Source organism: Plectropomus leopardus, chromosome 24, assembly GCF_008729295.1.
Source record: "Plectropomus leopardus isolate mb chromosome 24, YSFRI_Pleo_2.0, whole genome shotgun sequence".
NCBI lineage: Eukaryota > Metazoa > Chordata > Actinopteri > Perciformes > Serranidae > Plectropomus > Plectropomus leopardus.
In genome coordinates, this window is record NC_056486.1 from 13,853,859 (window position 1) to 13,876,789 (window position 22,931).

Genomic DNA, 22,931 nt, shown 5'->3' on the forward strand with positions numbered 1-22,931 from the left:
ACACACACAGAGTGTTCTGAGTCACAGTCACTCCACTTTTACACCTCGAGTGGACTAGCAAAGAGACGGGGACATGTGCAGGGCGATACATCTCTGGGATGACACCTCTCTTTGGCGATGAGCTGTGCAGTCACAGGCGTTTAGCTGTGATGGCGACACTGACAGAAGACAAAGCCACGGGTTTACAGAGAGCCGCCGGCGGTATCTTGGAGTGACACGTGGGTTATCGTTGACACACCAACACTGCGGTCCCTGGCGCGTATTTCCCATGAACTGCTGAGCTGAACTGCTCCCGAAAGATAGCCAGACAGCAGATGAGGAAAGGTGAGACATTTATCTGTGGAAGGGGCCAGCTGTGGAAAAAATCTGAGATAAAGTTTGAAGGGTGACTGCGGGAAAAACAACCGGCAACATTGGAACATTTTTGGAGACTTCTCTTTTCTGCCGTACTTCATCTGTATCATTTAGCTCTGACTTTCATGACAGTCAGTTCGTCATGTTGCCTTGGCTCCCAGCAAGAGCGGAGATCAAGGGCCAACAAAAACAGAAACAGACAGAAATAAACAGAAAGAACAGAGCGACTGTGAGGGTCATTTCTGCGTGTAGGCAGCCATTTGCCCCACAGTGATCCGTGGATTAGGGGTCCAAGGCCTGGCTGCCTGATCTAAATTGCTCCATGTACACAACAGATTAAGTTAAAATGAATGGGCCGACCGACGTGATCGAGTCAGGCTTACGGGGGGATATTCTCCTCTCAAAAACACTCCCAGCAGCAGCAAGGAGGCTAAAGGCCATAACACAGATTGGAATTTATCGTCCCTCGGAGGAACACACCGATCTGTCTGCTGTGGGTATAATCTCGTTAATGCTACTGATTTAGCATCATAATTATCACAACCGTAATCACCATCCAGATAAATCATCATTACCACACTTGACACCACTGTCACTATGATTACGCTTTTCATAATTACCACTTTAATCATCACCATCACCAGTGGTTTAGTTTCATGACTACAGTCCAGGCAGCGCCATCATCTCCATCTTTTTACCTCTAAGGAAAGGCTATGCCGGTTTTTCGGTTGGTTAGTAAGGCTGCCACTTTGCAAAATCAGAAAGTTATCAGCCTGTTAGCATACTGATGTTCTCTGTGTCCTCGTTCAATAGTTTGTATGATATCTTGTGAAAATGTAACAGTTCATGTGATATGTAACAGATCACGCCCTGGACGTACTCAATGTAAAGTGATGTTCTTATTGTGAAGATGTTGTTGGTTGCGAAAAGTTAAGGAACAAAGGTTAGGTTTAGGAAAAGAAATATGGTGATGATTTACCTTAAAATAACTCTTTGTTTGACACAGGAAACAAACACAGGTCTACTGGAAGAAAGTCCCGTGTTTGTTTGACCCATCCACCACCCCAACCTTAGTCATGTGATCGCAGCCTTTTCAATTACACGGGTTATTTACGAAAGGTGTTGCGTTGCTTTTCATAGGTATATGTTTGAACAATGACAGCCTTTGATGTTAGCATTTATCTTAAACCATGCTAATCTCCAGAAAGTCCCTATATCGTCATATCCTTCTACTGCATCAGTTGCGTTTATTTGCCAATGTTTTGAATCCGTTATTTGGAAAATTGGAGTCTTCTAATAGTTTATCAATTAAATTGATTGCCCACACAGGGCAACAGTGTGTCTTATGGGAACAAGAAAAGAAAAATCAATTTTCTGGAGAGCCTGTGTCTCTCAAAAAGACTTTCTGTTGGGTTATGATACACAGTCAAGGAATACCCAGATAATCCAGATATAACCAGATAAATATAAACACGCACGCACTCACATACACGTCTTTGCTCCTCGCTGCAGTCATGAATGAGCTGATGTTGAGTGGATTAGGCCGCGCAGGGTTTATTTAATGACTGCTGCACAGGCTACAGTACACTGAGCCTGTCTCCTGGGCTGAGGTCAGAGAAAATGCCTCATAGTAATAGAGATCCTTTACAACCACCGGGGGAAATCACTGCTGGTTTGCCGGCAGCCCGTGTAATTAACCACGTTAGCGTTCTTACACTAAGAAAATCTGGAGGATAAACCCTTCGTAGGTCCTAACCTTTAAATCCTGTGTCACATTAAGTAGACGAGGGCTTTTTGACGACGACTCGGATCTGTAAATTCTGCGTGACGAAGCCAATTTTAAATGATGTGGCGCTGACGGCAGAGGCGGAAATGATGTGATACTCTATCGATCGAAGATTGGCTGAACATCTCGGGAGCGGGTGGGAATTCAATGTCTGCTCTCGCTTTTAGCACGATGGATGTTTGCTGTCAAGGGGTCTTGAACCCAGGTTGAAGGACAGCCTCCATGCTCACCACTTACACCTCCCGTGTCACTGTATCACTCCGCCACATGCAATCCCAAATCTGGACCTTTTTGCTACAAGAGTGACAGCCTGTCAGGAGCTGGCAGTGTTTGGTATTATTCTATCTAATTAGCAGGGCTGAGGGCAAGGTAACACTCTGCAGTAATAACCTTTTTTTTTTCTTTCTCCAATACATCATAACGATGGTGATGATCCCATAGGGCAAAGTTGTAATCACTCACCTGCTGACTCAGCTCCAATTATAAAGCCGCTGCTTCAGCTCTATCCTTCTTCAGCTTAGGCATGTCCTACCAAAACCCAGAGAAGAACATCCATCATTTCCCAAAGAAAAGCATTGCTAGAGACAAACACTTTGCCCCTTAAGGCTCGGTCACAAGAAGAATTAGGACCCACTTTAATATTAATATTACACCCACTCATATTGTATATCAGTGATTAGCAGCAACATTAATTATGACAGTGCACCTAGTAACATGTATTTTGTCCACATGCCAAAAATGGTAGAAATAAAGCTCAAATTCTCAAAAAAAATAATGAAAAGCACGTAAAATGCGCATTTCCTAAGGAACAGATTCAGTTGCGAAGGGACTAAGTAATTCCCCTAAATATTTTTGCGTCACCTTGGTAAACTCTAACACCCAAACCTGCACCATTGACTAATAGCAAACTGCCTTGACAGCACTGCCCTTTGGGGGAATGGAGAGCCCAAAATAGAAGCAGCTATTGTAGCTTATTAAATGTGTTGCACCATCAACTTTTATTTTACCTCCTCTGTTGGAGCATTAACTGCTCCACTTAAGAGTCATTTGCATCCATGCTCCAGGCTTGGTGGTGTGTATCTGTTACTTTGTCAGCCAGCGGCGCTCCGAAGGCAAAGACTGGGGGTCCACATGCAACAATTGCTGTCCATCCTTTTGAAAAAAAAAAAAAAAAAAAAAAAAAAGAGGCGGGGATTACTGTTTTTAGAGGTTGTAGCTCACTCATTGTCATGGCTGTTTTCAAAGGTTTTTTTTAACTTTCACCTTAATCTATCTAAATGAAAATAGGTTCTATGGTTACCCACAAATCTCCCCAAAACTTGAAAAGGCTTGTTCTCAGTAAATGTTTTGGTTGTTACAATAAAAGTTCTTCAAATGAAAGCTGTTTGTCTTTTAAAGAAAAGGACAAACAGCACATTTAGATACATAACACACTAAAACAGGATTAACATAACCAAATTCATTAACTTATTATTATAAATCATTCTTATGTTTTTTTTTAATGCAAACATGTTATTTTAAAGTAACTAAAACTGTCAGAAAAATGTAGTAAAGCAAAAAGTACGATATTTGATCCTTACATCATTAAACTTCTAAAACAGCATATTCTGTAGGGGCTTTATGGCTTTTTTTAAGGCTTTTTATCTCTACTTACCATTTTTGCGTCACTCACATATTGTGTAAATGCTTTATTATGACAGTTGTTGAAGAACTGAATTACTGGATAGAGTCATTTGACCGTAAAATTGCCGGACAAAGTGACTCTCCTGACAGACAGCATTCCCCATGAGGCGGCGGCTCTTCATATTTCAGTCTGATAGAAATGATCACTTGGTTGCGCTTAATGGAATTCAGCCGAACTCATAACCACAGTAAATATCTCGTCTGAAATATCCTCAAACCCTTTAGCTTTACTTCAGAAAATTCCCTCGAGTATTACCACAAAGACCCACATCCCTCGTGTATTGTTTAATTTCCACTTAATTATTCATTACACCTTTAAGAGTATCTTCGGGCTAAAACTTAATTTGCTTTTCTTACAGTGACTCATAAACCTGGTCAGGAGGACGCTGTCTCGTAAAGGACGTAAACGGGTAAGTGATGTTCCAGATAAATGGAATGTAAATAAAGCATTATCTGTTTTTAGCTATCAGTTCCCATAAAGCACTGCTTGCCAACAGAATCTGGTAAGAGATTTTAAAGAGGCATATGGAAACAAAATGTAAACTTTTTTTTATTTCAAACTCATCTCACCTAAAAATAAATCTCCATGATGCACTCTGGTTTTCAGAACCAGACTTTACACATCATACTTTTTATTTGACAACTCGCTATTTTATATTATTCACCTTTTAAAGTGTTTCTGTTTTTTCTATTTCTTTATTTTTATTGTGTTTTTGACACTGCTGACACAAATATCAGCCTCACAGCTGTTAATGTGCTAACAGGCTAACTAGCATCATGACGGGCTTCCAGTTTCTCTTTTTGAATGGCAGTCATAGACAACCATCTGCAGGTATGCAGAGTTATTTCCTGTCACGCAGGTGCAGAACATGTGTCCTGGTTGGCCATTGATTGTTGTTTTTGCGTGTATTAATGTGACTCATCGGCCGACGCGGCGCTGTTACATGCTAGTTGTTTGGTTTGGCGTCTCGGGGACCTGTCCTTTGTGCTGAACTGGACGTGTAGATATAGTTTCCTGTTGCCTCGGTGAGGCCTCTGACCTGGCTCCAAGGCAATAATGTTTGTGTTTCCCCAGTTACCCACAGTCTTTGTGCTGTGGCTGATGAAATAATAAAAACTGAGGGCTTGGTAAAATCAGCTCTTAGTGCAAACATATTTCTTCCAGATGACTTTTAAAACTGCCTAAATGAAGGTTTAGTTTGTCTTGTAGAAGAGATTTCCCCACATAGGAACTGCATTCGTATCATCTCTCGGCGTGAACGCAGCAGGCGAAGCTCGTCGTTAGTTCTTTCTTTTTTTTCTTCAGCAGCAGTTTGTCACTCGTGGGGTGAATGATTGATCACAGCTGATCAGATCACATGGATGGATGAACGGAGCAGTTTGGAAGTGACAGTAAAATTTTAGAATGAGCGGTTGTGCGCTATAAATACCCCAGTGGTAAATATATATTCCGATTAGGCCTGCCCCTTGAAAATCTGAGACTCGAATCCCCTTTCGGAGGCCCCTCAGTCACAAATTTGATTTGACAAGGATAATTCTGGCGCTAATTTCAATAGCGCTCCCAAAAACCAGTCCAGCTCCAAAAATCTATTTGTGGTGGCAGATGATTTCGTCGTGTTTAGGGCGGGAAACCCTGCTTTTTGACTGTTTACTTACACGTTTGCAATATGCCAAACAGGAATTCCTGCATTTCTACTGTGCTCAGCTTCAGTAACAAAAACCCTGACGCGTGTGTGCAGAGTGACTTGTTAAGGACTATGTTCCCCTCTCTGTTAAAATGGTATTCGTCACCACCAGCTGTCCTTTCAGTGAGTGTATTATGAGCTAAAATACAATTAATTAATGTTGTCACTCCCTTTAATGTGAATATGACTCAGGGGCAGGCATACCCTTTACTGTTTCACCGCTGTGAGTGAGTCAGTGAGTCGTGCTCGCCGTGTGACAGAGACAGAGCGAGGGAAATGAAAGCCAGGAAAAAAAAAAAAGATTTGTAATGTGGATTGTTTTTATGGATTTAAATATTATTACAGGGTGATGAGATATTGGATGTGGGCAAGAAAATGCAGATTAGTGGTGATAAATAAAAAAGCTGCCAATAGAAGCTGAGCAATAGGCAGGCCACGAGCCGCAGGGGAAAGATAACACATGCTGTATCCAAAGAAAGCTGTCGGTGTGAGAGGAAGAGAAAAGTGTTGAACAGAGGCCGCCTTCAAGTGGAATCTCCTGTAGTCATTGTTCACACAAAAGGTCGTAAAAGCAGCATATGCTACCTTCTCTGCAACCCCCCCACGTCCGTGTGCACTGAGTGGTTTTCTCAATGGACCAGATGGAGGGAGAGCGAGCGGGAGACCAGGACAGATGTTTCACGAGACTCTGAGTGTGTTTATTTGCATGTGCGTGTCCTGAGTGAGACACGAAAAGAGAGACACGGAGAGGGGAAGAAATTGTGAGAAATGTGAGGGGAAATTGAAACATGGGAAATCAAGTGGAGGGGAGTATTAAAACCAGCGGTCCAGATAACCTGTCGTTGTTTAAACGTGAACAGGTCTGTTTTTACACAAGATAAGGATTTTAATTACAGGAGGTCGGCTGTGAACTTTACTTTTCTAGTGTTTTATGCAACTCTATACTTCTTCTCCACTCTGTTTCTGCAGGGAAGGTTTAAAAAGGGATGCACTGTGATATCAGCATGTAATCAGTATCAGCAAGTATTGGCTCTAAAATAAAATACTTAAGTAAAAGTAAGTAGGTATAATTAGAAACATGTACTTCAAGTATTAAAGAAAAAGTAGCCAATGCAGAAAAAAATGTTTAAAAATCCCACTTCAATATTATTAAAAGAAACAGGAAAGAAACACCCCCCAAAACTCACACTTATTTAAAAAACAAACAAAAAAAAAAACACTCCTAAATTCATAATTATTGAGAAATAGAAAAAGACACCCCACCAAAACTGAAAAAAAAAAAAGAATCGGCATGTTTATAAGAATATCGGCATGTAACAGGTATCCACTGACACTGGCTTTAAAATGAAATATCAGAATTGGCTGAATTTTTTTAATTGACAACGTGAGCATGAACAAAACAAGGGTTTTTTTAAAATATTTTGCACAATGAATGAATATTACATACACTGAAAAGCATTGTATTTTATGCCATCATGGTAAGAATATGTATAATAATAATGTTAATTCCACTACAGAGGAGACTTTATCATCACTAAAATTTGAAAAAAGGTGGATGTATCCATATCAATATCTGTTATTGGTCAAATAAGTTGTTTTATATATTGGCAAAAAATCCAATATATAAAACATGCGTGCGTGCCTGAAATGTTTTTCACTACCTTTATCTGACAGCTGGAGTTACTATTTACCTTGGATTAAGATTTTACATACAAAACAAGGGATCAAAAAATGTTATATGATGCTTTTTTATAGGATTAACTTCCCAATAGGATAGAAAATCAGCTCAGCATCTACCAGTTGTAAGATTAAAGTGCTGCTTACCGCACATAGAACCTTTATATAGGTGAATGGTTACATACCACATAATTACAACGTTGCTGATTGTAGCTGGGGACATTTGATGCATGTCTCACCCCTCTGCTGTTAAGCTAATAATCAAATAATGTACAGTACATCATTACGAACAAGGTCTGAAAGGGTAGAACACGGAGAATAAGAACTTTTACTAACTTTTCTGATAATACTTCTATACTTAACATATTAACTGAGCCCTATTTCCAGTGGTGTACCCAGAAATTTTTCACGGGGTGGCCATATGGGGTGGCACACCAAACCAACAGCCATAACTGAATTTTTGGAATTTCATAAGGCTGTTTAAGCATATAAACCTACCTTTTAGTTTCTTATTTTACAGTTAATGTTACTAATTATCTGATACGCATACACTAATAGCACAGTTAACATTTGGCTAAACAGACATTGTCATTATAGCATGTTACAGCAAACTGATGCTACAGCCAACTGTAGCCTATATCAGCAACCTGTGCTGATGATGTCACGGCCTTAAGTCCATCTCATTTTGCATTAGTAATTAGCAATATGACAACATGATTATTAGAATATTATATTTATTTAGAAACTGATAAACAGAGATAAACTAGCGTCTGACAGGCTGTGAGCTGAGCACTGGCGACATGGAGATCAAATTTCAGTGTTAGTGTTTGTTTACAAAAAACTTCATGTGTTTTTTGGGGCGACAAGAAGCAGACATGTCATAGTCTCTACACAAAACTAAAATTGCACCAATATGGCAACTTGAGAGGTTTCTTAACTGGCTGCAGGCAATGTGGTGCATCGTTTAGAGCTGAATTTGGAGCATTTTCTAGCCTCCTTCCAGACAAGCTATGCCAACATAATTTATAGCTTTGTATGCTTTTGGTTGTCTTATTTCCCAACATACCATTACATCTGCAATAGCTTAAAAAATTAGCGTGCTGTTTACATACTTCTGTTCTATTTTTACATTTGGTATCAGTTATTTTTCCTGCTACACCATTAATCTGTATTATTTATGTATTTATTATCATCATTATTAATAACAATTTGAATTTGTTACAAGTTGCCAGAGATGATAATAATGTTTGTTTTTGTCAGATTTGTGTTTTACATGTACAATTGTAAAAGCGCTTGTATAGGCTATGTTGAATCAAAAAATGAAAAGTGAAGTTCTGTTTTAAAAAATGAGGCCACTTCAGCCTTTAAAGACTGATATCTGCCTCATTATTTTCACCAGGGTGCCTATGGCCCCTTGTTGGGAGCGCCACTGCCTTTTACCTGTGGAAGTGTCCCTGAGCATGGCTGAGCCCCTCCCCTGAGTCCTCACTGTGTCCGCCTCTTACAAAATGTCTCCACTGTTGGACTGAAACCACCAGTGGAAACAAAAAAGAGTGAAAAGCCTCGGCAGCACCATGGCCAGCGCCTGCTCGTGCGCAGCTGTCCTCCTCATGGTCCTCCTTCACTCTGAGGACACAGGAGCCTTTTATGCAAACAATGTGCAGAAAGAGACCTCGAGCCTAGAGAGGACATTTAAAACAGGACCGGCTAACCTCCGCGTGGCCCGGGGCTCCTCATTCATGACGCGCGCGACACACCTGCTGCCCTGACGTCGCCTCTCCCAGCAACACTGTCCTCGTGACGCACAGAAAAGTCATAGTAAATATCGAATTAGTGTCAAAAGTAATGTTTTATTACTCGTCTTCGTGATTTGTTGCATTTTGGTGAAATTGTGCTGCTGCTCAATGTCATTGGCGCCATAAAATGAAAGTAAGAACGGTTACGTAATTCAGTTTTAGCAGGTAATGTTAGCACTTAGCACTCAGGAAGCTAACTTTTTAACCATAGACTGTATCTATGGGCATAACAGTGAGATAGCCGGGAATGAACACAAGGAGGGGTTAATATTTTTATCATTTGACTTGTGATAAACTAGCTGGTCGTGACACATTGTTCATGCTGCTGACTAAGGGACTGTTCCTTATTTATCAGACGAGTTTACAAATATTTTTCCTTGAGCCTCCCTGACTTTGTTAATTGATAGATTTTAAAAACTTACTTTTTGATGTTTGAAAGTTTAAAGTGAAGACAAATTCAGCAGTTGGAAAAAAAAGCCTTGTTTTTTCACTCTTGTTGTGCATGCTGATAAGTTAGCAAACATTTATTTTTGGCAAAACAAACAAGACCTGAAATAAAGCAGTGGTTCCCAACTGGTCGCGGTCTAAAAGTAGGTTGTGAATACATTCTTAATGGACTGTATGTGATGCTGGACAAGTTTGTGAAAAACACACTTTATTTTGAAGTACAGTGAATTTGCAGCATAAGCCTTTATATTAAAGTGTAGTTTCCTGCTGTAGAGTGGCTTTTTTTTTTCTTTTGAGAACAGTAACTGTTTTATTGCACCCCTCTTGGTCTGATGTGGCCATTTTTGTCTTTCCTCCCCAAAATAAGAACAGGCCTAAGGGACTGTGATAAATAATGTTTTTTTTTGGCAATTTTTATTTTTGTGGATCCGTGAGTTTGGAAGGCATGTTTTCTTTAAAAATTACCATAATTTTTTAAAGAAAAAAAGCCAAAAACGTTTTAAGGGAAAAAAATTACCCCCAATTTTTTTTTTAAAAAAAAAGACAACCATCATTAAAAAAACCCATCAAAATTTTCTTAAAGAAAGAAATCATTGCCAGAACATTTTAATGAAAAAAGTTTTTTTTGAATAAGCAAAAATTTTTTAAAAGAAAAAAATGGTCCAAAAAAATAAAGAAAAGAGGACGGCATTTTAAAATTATTATTATTATTATTATTATTATTATTATTATTATTATTATTATTATTATTATTATTATATTATAAATAGTGTTTTTTATCTACAGAGGTCCCCCAAAAAACATGTTAATACAAAAAACAAAATAGTATGCTCCTCTAAGCCAACTCCCCAGGGCTTCAAAATATTTGACATGCCTTCCCCTTTTTTGCACCACCCCCTCTTCTCTTATAAATAACGAATAGTCCCTAAGCTTCATAAAAGCAATCATGAAGTAGCGTGTCTGTAACGCGTTACAGTAATCCGCTACCAGCCAGCCCTGCCTCTACTATCTCTCCGTCTGCCGCTTTGTCTACGCATCCATGTGGGTTTCTCCGCTCGCAGTGTCGGTGTTGCGCCTCTCCTCTCAGCCATTGGCTTCAGAGACCATCGCTCCTGCCTTCACAACAATAGACCCCCGCGCGCACATTTCGCTCACGCGCCGACACAAACGCGCACAGTGCTTTCGAGGAGCGGCGGTGAGATGTTGGTGAAACTGCGGTTTGGCGACTCCTTTCTTTTCACATCGGCGAGGAGCGCAGGGAAGCGTCTGCGATGCGCTCAACGGGGACGCGTCGGAGTTGAAATAAGGGAAACACGGGGGGTCGGGAATAAAAAGAGAGCGGGGGGAGATTTTCTCACGAGGATGACTGACTGGTGACAAAGAAAACGGGGAGCCCCCTCTGGCTTCGGTTGACATCCGCGAGAACTTGACGGTTTTGGGGGACCGGCTTACTTGGACAGCCAAAGATTTTTTTTTTTTTATCATCCTTAATTTTGGAGGGGAATCATGCCTGTCCGGAGGGGTCATGTTGCGCCACAAAACACATTTTTGGGAGTAATTATTCGGAAATTCGAAGGACAAAGTGAGTACATCTCCCCGGCGTCCAGCGCTGTGTGGGTGCGCTGTGTTGTGCTGCCTGCCTTTTGTGTCTGTCCTGCTGCATCCTCACTATTCTCTCAGGAAATAGATAATGATTTGTCAAGGATCCGTGAAAAGTAATTTTAACTTAATCATCCTGCAGCCTTATCTTGTTTTACAGCTCTGTGGTGCTGGAGTGCACCCTCCGCTCTCCTGCTCCAGTGGAGACTGTAGTTTAAAAAGCTGCATATGAAAAACAAGGATTAAGGGATTTAATAACTTTCAGATCATATCCCCCAATATGATAATACCTGCATTGCCCTTATTAAATCCTGCAGTGTTGTTTAGTTTTCATAGATTATGTGTGCTGTGTTGCACACTGGAGGCCTATTGACTAAAGCAAACGAGTAAACAATCATCACCTGTGCATAACTGTGGTTGTAAAGCTGGAAATGTGCAGCTTTTCTCACATTATTCTATTTTAAATGAATGTTAAGTAAGAAATAATTAAGCTTAAATGTTTACATGATGACTTTAATCCTTTGAAACATGGATCAACGTCACTTTTCTTGTGCTGTATGCAGATGCCTTTCACAAGTATGAAGTTAAGTAAATATATATAAACATTTTAAATAAAAGTAAATGTATGAACCCTGGGCAGCTTGGCAAGAAATTAGGAGATTTAGAATTAAAAATAAAAAATAAAATAGACCAGAGGACTATATATTTATAATTATCAAAATTGTATATTTAGAATTATTCTTATTATAATTTTTAAGCAGTTTAAATTTTTTTTTATTATTATTATTATTATTAATAATAATAATAATTTATTTTTACATAACTTTTTTGTTTGGGGGATTTTATTTATTCATTTTTTATTTGCTCATTTTCATGTACTTTTTTAATGTACTATTTTTTTTTTTACTTTTTTACTAATTTCTTGCTTATTTCTGGCTCAATTCTTAAGTTACTCCTTGCCTTATTCCCATGTTGCTGTTGTTTTTTTAGTAGTTTTTTTTTTTTAAAGAAATCAAGCCAATTTTCTTGGGTTTCAAAGGGTTAAAAAAATCTAAAGCAATGCTGCCTTTTTAAAACAAAGGGTTTTAAATATATATATGTATATTTCATGAATATTATGAAGGATAATCCCATGTAAACAGATTACGCCCACCTACCTGTGTTTTTATTTTTCTGTCGTAAAAATGTTAATCTGCATATTGTTTAAAGTATTAATTTCAATATCCACATGTTTGATAAGTGATTCACTACAGCAAAGTGGTTATGTGACATTCTGCCTATTACCAAATTAACACTCCTCCTCCCTCTATCTCTCCTTCACAGATAAGAAATTCATCATAGCCAATGCCCGGGTACAGAACTGCGCTATCATCTACTGTAACGACGGCTTCTGCGAGATGACGGGCTTCTCCCGGCCGGACGTCATGCAGAAGCCGTGCACGTGCGACTTCCTGCACGGCCAGTTCACCACCCGACACTCGGTGGCCCAGGTGGCCCAGGCGCTGCTGGGCTCGGAGGAGCGCAAGGTGGAGATCACCTACCACCGCAAGGATGGTGAGTGCTGAGCGCTGTCTCATGTGGGCTCAGGTGGCGTGTGCAGCACAAGACAACACAAAGCTGTTGCTGTAGTTTTGCTGTAAAGTGCATTAAAGGTCTGTCCAAAAGTATTTTGATCTCTTTTCCACTATTAGACTGATAAGAATGGTTGAAAAAAAATTGTGTTGCAGTGTTTTGTGTTGTTGCATGCTGCACATGCAAGACCCAGCTGCAGTGTTGATGCAAGCTTCAAAGATGTGCGATAAATGTGCAAAAGGTGACTCTTACAACGTCTCACACTCTAGGTACACAGTGGGTAATTTTTAGTTCTGAGTCGGCTCTATCTGGAGCATTTTGCAGCAGCAAATCACTGAGTGCACCCATTTAGAACCCTGAGGGGGGAGAAGAGCAGCTGTGAACGTTTCCTTTGCTGTGAAGTCCAGTTTTGAAATGATGCAAGCGCTGGGTGGCTGGGAGAGATGTTCATTAGCCTGCGCAGGATAGGGCACCCTGGGAAGGATGTAGCTCACTTCCCTAAAGAATAATGTGAAGACAGTGAGGTGTGTGGTCTCTCTGTTTCTCTTCTCATCATCTCCAAAAAATAGCGTCTGTACAATTCAGTGAGCACAGATGTCGCTTTGCTTTCATTCAGCCACATTTTTGTCACATTAGAGTTTTAACATCCTCACAGACCTGACAGTTGTCTGTGTGTCTTCCCCACACTTTAGATAATGTACTGGCGTGCATATGCTGCTTATGAATACTGCATGCAGATCATGACTTGGCTTGACAGCTGGTATTGTTTTGATGAGTTCCAAGGCGAGCTGCAGAGTGAAAGTTTAAACCAGTCACATCGACTGTGCTGGTTCAGAGAGAGTTCATGCGCTGACCTCTAACAATGACATATGTATTCAGATGATTAAGCCTCCTTGCATAACGCTTAATGTGAGGTTTCACGATGGTGCAAATGAGGATGAATAGTTTATAAAACCGATGATGTTGGGATCTTCTATGTGAGATCGTCTGGTGTTTGTTAAATGTTGCGCCTTATGTTTTATCCTCACTGACTGCTAATACTTAGGTGTGTAAGGAGTTATTTTTAATAGAAAAAAATCAATCTACCACAATTATGCTGAGCCCATGGGGTGCAGCATTTTTAAAATAAATTTGCAGTAGTCTTTAATAAGGTTGAATGAGTTTTATTATTGCTGCAGAATTAAAACGTTAGCTAAAACACAGCCTGAAACGACAAGAAATTATACTTTTTGTATTAATGAATAACACTCAATAGCCTGAATCAGTTGACGAAAAACAACTTGTTTGCAGAACTGGTAGCTATTTAATAGAAATCAATGTTAAAACAATCATTGAAACTCAAAATGGCCACATATGCAGCTGTGTTTCGGGAGTGTTGGAGTTAAAACTTCATGTGGTTGCATCTATGTGAGTGCATGATGAAAGTTATCAATGATTCCCTCGGTAGCACTTGGTGTACAGTGCGTGAATGCCTGTGTATGCATGGACATAGAACTTTACAAAACAATTGATTTAGCAGCAACCATGTTTCAAAATGTGCAGCAGACTATAGCTGATGACCATAACAGCATACTTTTTCTTTTTCTTTTAAATGAGTGCGTCCATGTCAGTTTTTTGCAGTGCAGACAGAGCTTTCCATGAGTTCTTTTTTCCTCACGGGGTGGATAATTGATGTGTAAATTCATTCAGACTGATCAGATTGATGGATGAGAGGAGCAGCTGTCTGCGAGTGAACGCAAACTTTTATCCCTAATTTTCACCAGATCTGGCACGGCAAATGAAGCAAATAGATTACATTCTAGTCTATGTGTCTATCTGCTGTATCTGCTGATATTTCCTCTCATGCAGGCGCAGAACATGCATACTTTTTGGAGTGTCGGTTTGGTGTGTTCATGTGCAACTCTCTGGCTGAGACACGGTGACGTGAGGTGATGCAAGTTAAGACAACTATTCATCAACATGCAAGGTCATTGATTTAGTGTACCAAAAAAAGGGTGCGACCAAATCATTTGCTACAGCGACCAACTGAGAAAGTTAATAACAAAGAAGTTACCAGTGGAAAAGATAGTCTGGAGCCCTGCCAATTTTTTTTTCTGAAATATTGAGCAATTTTTGCTGAATAAACCACTTCTGCAAACTCCTGTGAAGCCCACTTCAGATCTATGTCAGCGTCGGCGTCTTTGAGTTAAGGAGGATGTCCCCCTGAGCAGCATCTGTGAGTGAGGGAGCACAGTTTGCACCTGGTGACTCATCAGTGCTGCAGGAGAAACATTAAAAGCTCCCGATGTGGAGTAAGGGTTAAAAAAAACCTCTCTGCTTTCAAAGAGATGTATTTTCTCATGCATATTGAAACAAGAAGCTATCAGGGGGATTTGATGTGAGAGAGGAGCTCTGGGTCAGCCATGATGATGATGATGATGTGGCTTTTAAAGATTGACCACTTGTGCGTGCGTTGGTGTAATTCATTCTGAGGCAGGTTTAAGAAAACCCAGAGGGAGAGAGGTGATGTAGATTAGGTCGACGGCGGTTTACAGAGCAGTGACAAATGATAGTATCCGTGGAGACACGGATGTGTGAGGTCAAAGGTTGAGAGAGTGAGATGAAGCTTTTGAAGAATACTTGAGGGAATAGGCAGAGTGGAGATGTCAGCTTATTTTTTGAGTGGAGTGGTTGGTGTGGATATGCAACCCATAGCCTTTTCTTTAATATTATCTTTACTGAACTTTGACAAGGATCAGGAGGTCAGTCCTTATCATAAAAACGACAATTTCCCTCTGCTTCCCTGTGCTAAAGATCAGATCCTGCCCCTGTGACTGCATCGCAGCGCCCTTTCTTTTTATCTTGTCACTAAATTCACATTCAGGGGTGGAAATGAGCTAAGAACATTTATCAAGGTTCCCACGGTTATAGAAAATCTGGAAAAGTCATGGCATTTCACAGTCACTTTTTCCAGACCTGGAAAAAATGTGGAATTTATGAAAATAGTTTAAAGTTTTGGAAAAGTCATGAGATTTTGTTGTGTGTACTGAAATTAATTGTTAGCAATCTTCTGTGGATAAACTCCCAAGTTATGTAACATAATGGCAAGGTTATCTTGTCTAGCTGTCGACATAACACACTTTTCACCCCTTGAAACCTCGGTAAAAATATCTTTCTAAAACATGGAGAGGAGACAATGAACAACAAAAGAAAAAATGACCCAAAAATTAGCATGAATTTAGTAAAAAGTACAAGAAAATTAACTTAATCAGCATCAACAAAAAAAGCTAAAAAAAAAAAAAAAAAAAAAAAGAAAAAAATACCTGATTAAAAAAAAGAAAGTTAAAAAAAAAAAGAAAATTATCTGAAAATTTGTGGGAAAAAAGGAAAAATAAAGTTTAAAAAAGAAAAGATAATTACCCAACAATTAGTGAAAAAAGTGCTCAAAAATAAAAATAATTTAAAAATGTATTCTAATTTGTAGTTGTAATTTCGAAATGTCTTCGTACATATTATTTTTCCCTAGCTTTTCAAAAATAATTTTCTGAATCTGTTAATTTCTTGTAATTTGTGGAACATTCCTTACCAATTTGCTGGTTACCTTTTTCCACAAGTTTTTTTAAGAGAAATTACACCAACTTGCTCTTGGCTCAAAGGGTTAATATGTGCATTTTGCAATCACATACCTTTCTTTGCTCTTTTTTTAAAAAATTTTATTATGGGTCCATGAAAATTAATGCAAAAGTTTTGAAATTTTGCCCATTAGAGAGATTTTTTTTCCTTTTCAGTCCATTTAATTTTTCTGTTTTAGTTGCTGAAGATTTGGCATGTCACAAAACTAGAAGTTCATTAACGGTAAAAAAAAAACTACACAATAAATCCCATGCACTTAAACATACACTTCTCTTTATAAAAAACATTTACAGTTTAATTTAAATTTTATTCTGATGATTTGCCTTGAATGTAAAGTACGTTCATGAAATTTTGTAAGGCAAGGAAACATAATACTTTATAGTATTACTGACAGTATATTGACATATTTCTCCTCCTTTGTTGTTGATGTTGAGCACTTGTACGTGTAAGATGTGACAGATGGTCTTTGAGGAAGGCCCTCACTATGATCGGACGGCGGGTAAAACATGACACTGACGAGTGCATCGTTTTACCCAAAGTTGAACATTTTTCAACTGTAACACCTAAAAAAAATGTCGAAGGTGCAGCCTTCAGTGCAGAACAGACTCTCAGTGACTCGCCATGATGTTTGAATCTCAGCGTAAATACGTGGCACTCCCATTGCAAAGAATTTAAAAAATATGCTTTGTTTTTCGATGAGTTGATACAGAGCTGTTGCTACAGCTGCAGCGGACCAGAAGGACTGTAGGCGTTTATGCTGCCCTGTCAGGTCTAGAAGAATTGCATCCCTGGTACCTGTGGCACTTTTCAATATTTTGGCATTGACTTGGTGTCATTTTTTGTGACAGCCTTACTGCACAAGATTTTCAGGCCATGTTTTTCAAACACAGGAAGTTCCTGAAACCTGAACACGACTTTCTTGGTTGCTTCTCGTAAGCTTACCAGAACACGTCATTGTTACGAGCACTTTTTAAAGGAACATTCTCTAGATGTTCTGTTGGGATATGCTTAAAAATGAGCTGGCAGGAACTATTAGTGAGCCCTCTCATCAGGGAACAGTCTTGCATTACCACAAGATGACGTTATGTAGAAACCTTCTGGGAATATTTGTTGAACTAATTAACCAAGCAAAAATCTTTGAAGGCTCTAAGACACGTTACCAAAGAGCAGCCTTCGGGGAGCCAAGCTTCAGGATGACTAATATACTTTCTCATTTGATACTTGAGTATGTTTCTTTTGCTTTGTCACTGTTAGTGAACTTAAGTTTGGAATAGAGGACATTTACTTCCAAAAGGACTATTTGTATTCTGTGCTATTAGCGAGATAAAGGATTTAAGTACTTTAAACATGACCAGAAGAGGTCTGATGCCTCTCTAGGCCAGCCTAATGTCAGCCGAGCCACGCTGGGGGTTCAATCTGCATCGACCCGCTGAGCAAACAGCATTAATGAGGACACAAATACCTTCATGTTGCATTGATCTTCAAAACCGGTGCATTGAAGAGGGGAAATCAATGATGGCCGAACGCCCTCCTTCTGCCGGCTGGCCCACGGGAGACTTGGATAAAAAGAGCTGGAGGACTTCTGACAGTCGGACCCTGCAACGGGGAGAAAAGGCCTCATTACCATTCTGTATGCTGCGCCTCTAATTACCTCAGTGTTTTCCTCTCACCTGACTCAGAGGTTCTCCAGGGAAGGTCATACACCTGTTTCAACAGGGCACACTGCTCCAGTACGCTCCTCTTTATAATAAGCAAGTATGGCTGAATATCCTTTGAGTCTTTGTTTCCATAGTTTGACTTAATTAATGGCTAAAAGAGCCTTGATTCAAGCATGTACTCAATCTCACTTCCAACGTGCAACGATTCAGCTTTATTTGCTCCTGAGAGTTGAATATATATAACACGAGCGCTCATGATGTGTCCCTGTTGTGGCAAGACTGACAGGATACAACTTATACTCCATTTTCACTCAAATTGGTATGCGCACACAGTTGTTTTAACCCTTAGCGGCCGCTTTAATATTACAAACACTCGTATCACTCTGCACGCAAAATGCACTTGTTAAAGTCAAGCTTTTCAAAAAAGATTACACATTACTATTATTTTCTACTTTCATTGACATAATTTTTTACCATCATTTGTTCCAATCATAAATATCAAATATTTATTTTCAGATTTTTAACCCTTTAAAGCCAATTTTGAACATGATGCCACTTTGTTTTTAGATGAAAAAGGAACACAAAAATTATTTTCAATTTACTACTTGCAAAGTAGATTTTTTAAATGATCACAGCCTGGGATATGTCAATGATTAGCAGCAACGCTGACTGTGACAGTGCACATAGTGTAAATAAAATGCATTTTCTCCATATGACAAATAAGATAAAATGTATGTAATTGGTTGGAAAATGGTCAAAAATTACGAATTCTGAGGCAAAAGCCCAGAGTGACACCCAGAAATAATATGATGCATGTTTTTTGCTTTTATGGCTGTAGGATCAAAAATTGCAGTTTGAATGGGTTTCAGTGCCACATTTTTTTAACTTAACAAAATGAATGTTACATTATTGTTTACACAGTGTAGTTTAGTCTTATTGTAGGAGCTGAACTGAAGAAACAAAGACAGAGAACATTAAGTGGCTGTGGGCTGCAAATTCACCACTTTGAAGCACATGGCCTCTTTGCATGAAAGTCAGGAGCGCTCACTCCGCAGCAAAATCTGGGGACCAAAATGTCCCATGCAGTACACCGCACGGCACACTAAACTAGCTAAAAAAAAAAGACTGCTCATTTGAAGCAATCGCAGTCAACTGAGGGTCTCGGACTGATGATTTAAATCTCTGAAATTTAAATAGAAGCCCTACTACTGAGCAACATTAATATAAATGAGTGTCTTCTCATCTTACACAGTCTACGTTTGTGGAGATAACCCCAGTAAATAGCCAAGGCTGCGCTCAGCGTTGAGATGGAGTCAATATCAGATTGTGTAGTCAATGATGGAAAATTTTCATTAACAAAAGAACATGAATGCATATCTACAGTTACAATACATTTGGTTTTAAATTGCTCGTTGCAAAATCCAATTGTGAGCTAAACTGAAGAGGCAGCTCCGGTGGGAAAAATTGACACATTGTAATAGTACATCTTTGAAAACATAAATGAGCGAAGTGAAAAAGAACGGAGCACAATAAGATTAAAAATAAAGGATTTTGGATTGCAGCTGTTTAAGAATTTGTTTCATTTTAGATGTAACTACCTCTATCCCTGTCCCTATCCACTGCGCGCACACACACACACACACACACACACACACACACACACACAGCTCTCAGTCCCTATCTCTATTGTCTCCTGTATTGGAATTCCAGGGGAAATGTCATTGCGGCAAGCTGATTGCTCTCCTCGTGGTGGACCACTGGGGTTTCTGTGAGGCAATCTTCTCCTCTTTAATCCTGTGACCCAGGGTCTGCATAAACGCATCGCCCGCTGTCCTTTACGGGCCGTGAAGGAGATTCTCCTCGTCAGCACAATCTTCGCCACATTTTTAATACTTTCTGATTTTTGCCTTCGCAGAGCCGCTGGTCCTTTTGCCTTCCAGTGCACAAATCTCGATGACCTCTGTAGGAGAAGTAGCAGTCATTTAAGTGGCAAAAGTTATTTTTGTAAGATTTTTTTTTTTGACATTTCTGCTTCATTTGATAGAAAGAGACAGAAAGAAAAAGGCAGGGGACAGAGAGGGGAGGACATGCAGCAAAGGGCCCGGGCAGGACTCAAACCCGTGTCGAAGGTTTATTCTAAACCCCTGTGCTCGGCGTTTAGATGCTGAGCTGGTTGCTGCTCTTGCTTCAACAGCAGTCTCTTTACGTCTGGACAGGCCAGCTATTCTCAGATTTACCTTTTGTGTCACCTGGATTTTTGTTGACCAAGATGCATTTTCTGCTTCATCTCAGCTCAGTCAGCTCTGAGTAACAGTGAAACCATCCTGTTCAAGTCTTGAACATAGGCGTCAGTCGTGGTTATCAGCGTTATAGATACAGCTTTGAAGGCTTCTGCTGCACTGCCTAGTATGTTTAGAATGCTGTTATCAGCTATGACAGGGCTGTGTTTCTTGTTATGCAGCGACATGAATAAGAGCTGGAAAACATGCCCCAATGCTATGCTTCCTGCCAAAGCACCTGTCCAACCAATCGCAAGCAGCGCCATTGAATGCAAGCACACGGATTGGCTGTCACAGCTGTCAGTCATGGCAGCTTCTTGTATAATTGAGTAACTAAAACTTTGAATTTAAACAAGGTGAAATAGTCACTACTTTTTTAATGTGGCTTTGCACATGTTTTTATTGATCTATGGATCTGTTGTGTGATTTTATGTCAGTTTCATGGGTGTGAATGCCTCTTTTTCATGTTGTTTGAGCCCCTAACTGAAGGCAATTTTCTGGCACGATGTAATAGACAAAAAGGTTTTTGATTCCTGAATCTTGAACCTTGAACATTTGTGCTTTTAGTAACACATTGCATTTCCAGTGTGTTTTTTCTCGCCGCATTTCCAGCAGCATTTATGCCCCTAAAAGTGTGTTCTTAGTGACACATGGTGGTATTTTCAGGGGAGTTTTACCCCCAAACGTAGGTGTTTTTTAGCGAGCTGTTGCTGTGTTTCCAGCCATGTTTCTGCAAACCAATGATGGGTGTTTTTATGTCTCCACGGCACATTTTTGTGAACCTGATATCTCAAGAGGGAACTCAAAGTGGACTCAAGGATGAACTCATTAGATTTTGGTGGCTGGAGGTCAAGATCACTGTGACCTTTTATTATTATTGTTTAATTCTTTATGGTATATGTGATATTGCTTTATGTCTGATTAAAAAAACTGTTTTTTGGCCATAACTAAAGAAGTTTTGGTGTCTACCTTGAAACTGAGCTGATTATAGAGATCTTCTGTGCTGTCGGGGGAAGATGTTTGTGAAATATCATGTTTTCACAGACATGAATGTAAACTGTAAGTGACACTTGACCGATGTATGGAGGCATACAACCATGTGGCTGTAAATCTAGTTTTTATCAAGTTGTTGTCGGGTTGCCAGCAGTGTTTGTTGCCCCGAATGTGCTCTGTTTTGGGGTGACACATCGCAGTTTCCAGAGGTGGTTGTGCCCATTGATGCTTGTTTTTCTTAGTAAGTCACCACAGCGTTTCCAGTCGCCCCCAATGTAAATGTTTTTGTGACCCTTTGCCTCATTTCCAGCAGCTTTTGTGACACAAAATGTGGGTTTTGTGCCTCATCATAACCTCACATTAACCACAGTGTTGTTGAAAGGTATAGAAATGCAAACTTTCTTTTGTAGCAGTTTTAATAAGATGATTAGGACACTGAAAATGCTTGTTGCAGTAGCAGGAGCACTAGTGCTATTGTGCTTTGCTCTTTGCTGTGCATTTTAGTTATTCCAATCACAACCAATGGAAAAAAACAACCTCTGCCTGTGTGAAAGAACAAAAGGATACCGCAGTGGTCATTGTGAATAATGTGTGTGTATGATATGCAGACTGGCGTGTGCACCCAGTATGTTTTGTGGGTGTACGATGTGAGACAGATGATAACAGATATATTTAATACAATTAAAATTACATAAAGGAGAAAACTCAGGCAACAAAAATGATTCCACTTGCACCTGGTCATATAAAGTCACTGGCTTTCCAAATAGCAAAACTGTTTAAAAAAAATCTAATATCCTTCATGTTAAATTAGATCATTTTCTTTGTGAGACATTTACACCTTGCAGAACTAGCAGGTCAGAGCCAAAAACGTCATTAAAAAAATACAGAGCGACCATCACAAAGAGCAATCATTTGTTCAAACGGCGGATGAGAGCAAAGGGAAAAGACCTGAAACATAATCGTTTTCCATTCAGTAAGCCATTGACAAAGTCCCTCCATCATGTGGCCCTACAGTAAAGGCTGGACTGTTGCCAAGATTTTGGATTTGGGTTCGTTTTCCTCTGGCACGGCTTTGTAACAGATAGCCACGCGGTCTATTTAAATGCTAATGCATCACAGTGTAATTAGACAGTAAAGTGGTGAGAAATTGGATTTGCAGGAAGACACGATCCCGTCAAAACAAATGCAAATTAAAAAGCAAAAAGCTGGCTAAGAAGCACAATCTTATTTTTGAAGACCATGTTTTTTCATATCTTGCATTTAACCACACGCTGTAGTTAGCAGCCACGGCTAACGCTACAGTCAATGCTTCTCAGTCTACGGTCTTTTATTTGTTAATGAAAAACGGCTCAAGTTAGATTCAATGAGCATTTAAACCACAGAGCAAAAATAAATAGATCTACCCAAAGCAGCGTGCACTTACTCATCAACAGCAGCTTTATCTGCCTCTCCATTTAGTGATTCAAATAGAATAATCACAGTGTCTCGCTTCCCCTGCTAAAGAGCCGACTCTCAGGGGCCCCGGCGTATCTAGAAATCCATAAGCTCAGTACATGGGAAAAGCTTTCACTTGCAAATAGCAAATGAGACTGAAAATGTCACGCTATAAATAGATTAAAGTTAGTTGTGCTTCAGTGATGCACACTGAGATTAGAGTTTTTTTTTTTTGTTTTTTTTTCCTCTCCGAACTTTAAAATGTCGCCTGTCAATGCGGACGCTTCAGATTGTGATCGCTTAGTATCACCTTCAGATTGCGATCGCTCAGGATCAGTTATACGCCATCTTCTCAT

General features: G+C 39.6%; 1 protein-coding gene across 1 annotated transcript in view; it reads left to right on the forward strand.

The window, feature by feature from the left end:
- The first annotated feature begins 10,766 nt into the window (after nucleotides 1–10,766).
- kcnh7 (potassium channel, voltage gated eag related subfamily H, member 7) overlaps nucleotides 10,767–22,931 on the forward strand; it is a 93,526-nt gene continuing 81,361 nt past the window's right edge. Inside the window, 2 exon segments of the mRNA XM_042512823.1 lie at nucleotides 10,767–11,010; nucleotides 12,351–12,581. Of these exon segments, the coding sequence (XP_042368757.1) occupies nucleotides 10,935–11,010; nucleotides 12,351–12,581 (307 nt within the window). The 5' untranslated portion in view covers nucleotides 10,767–10,934.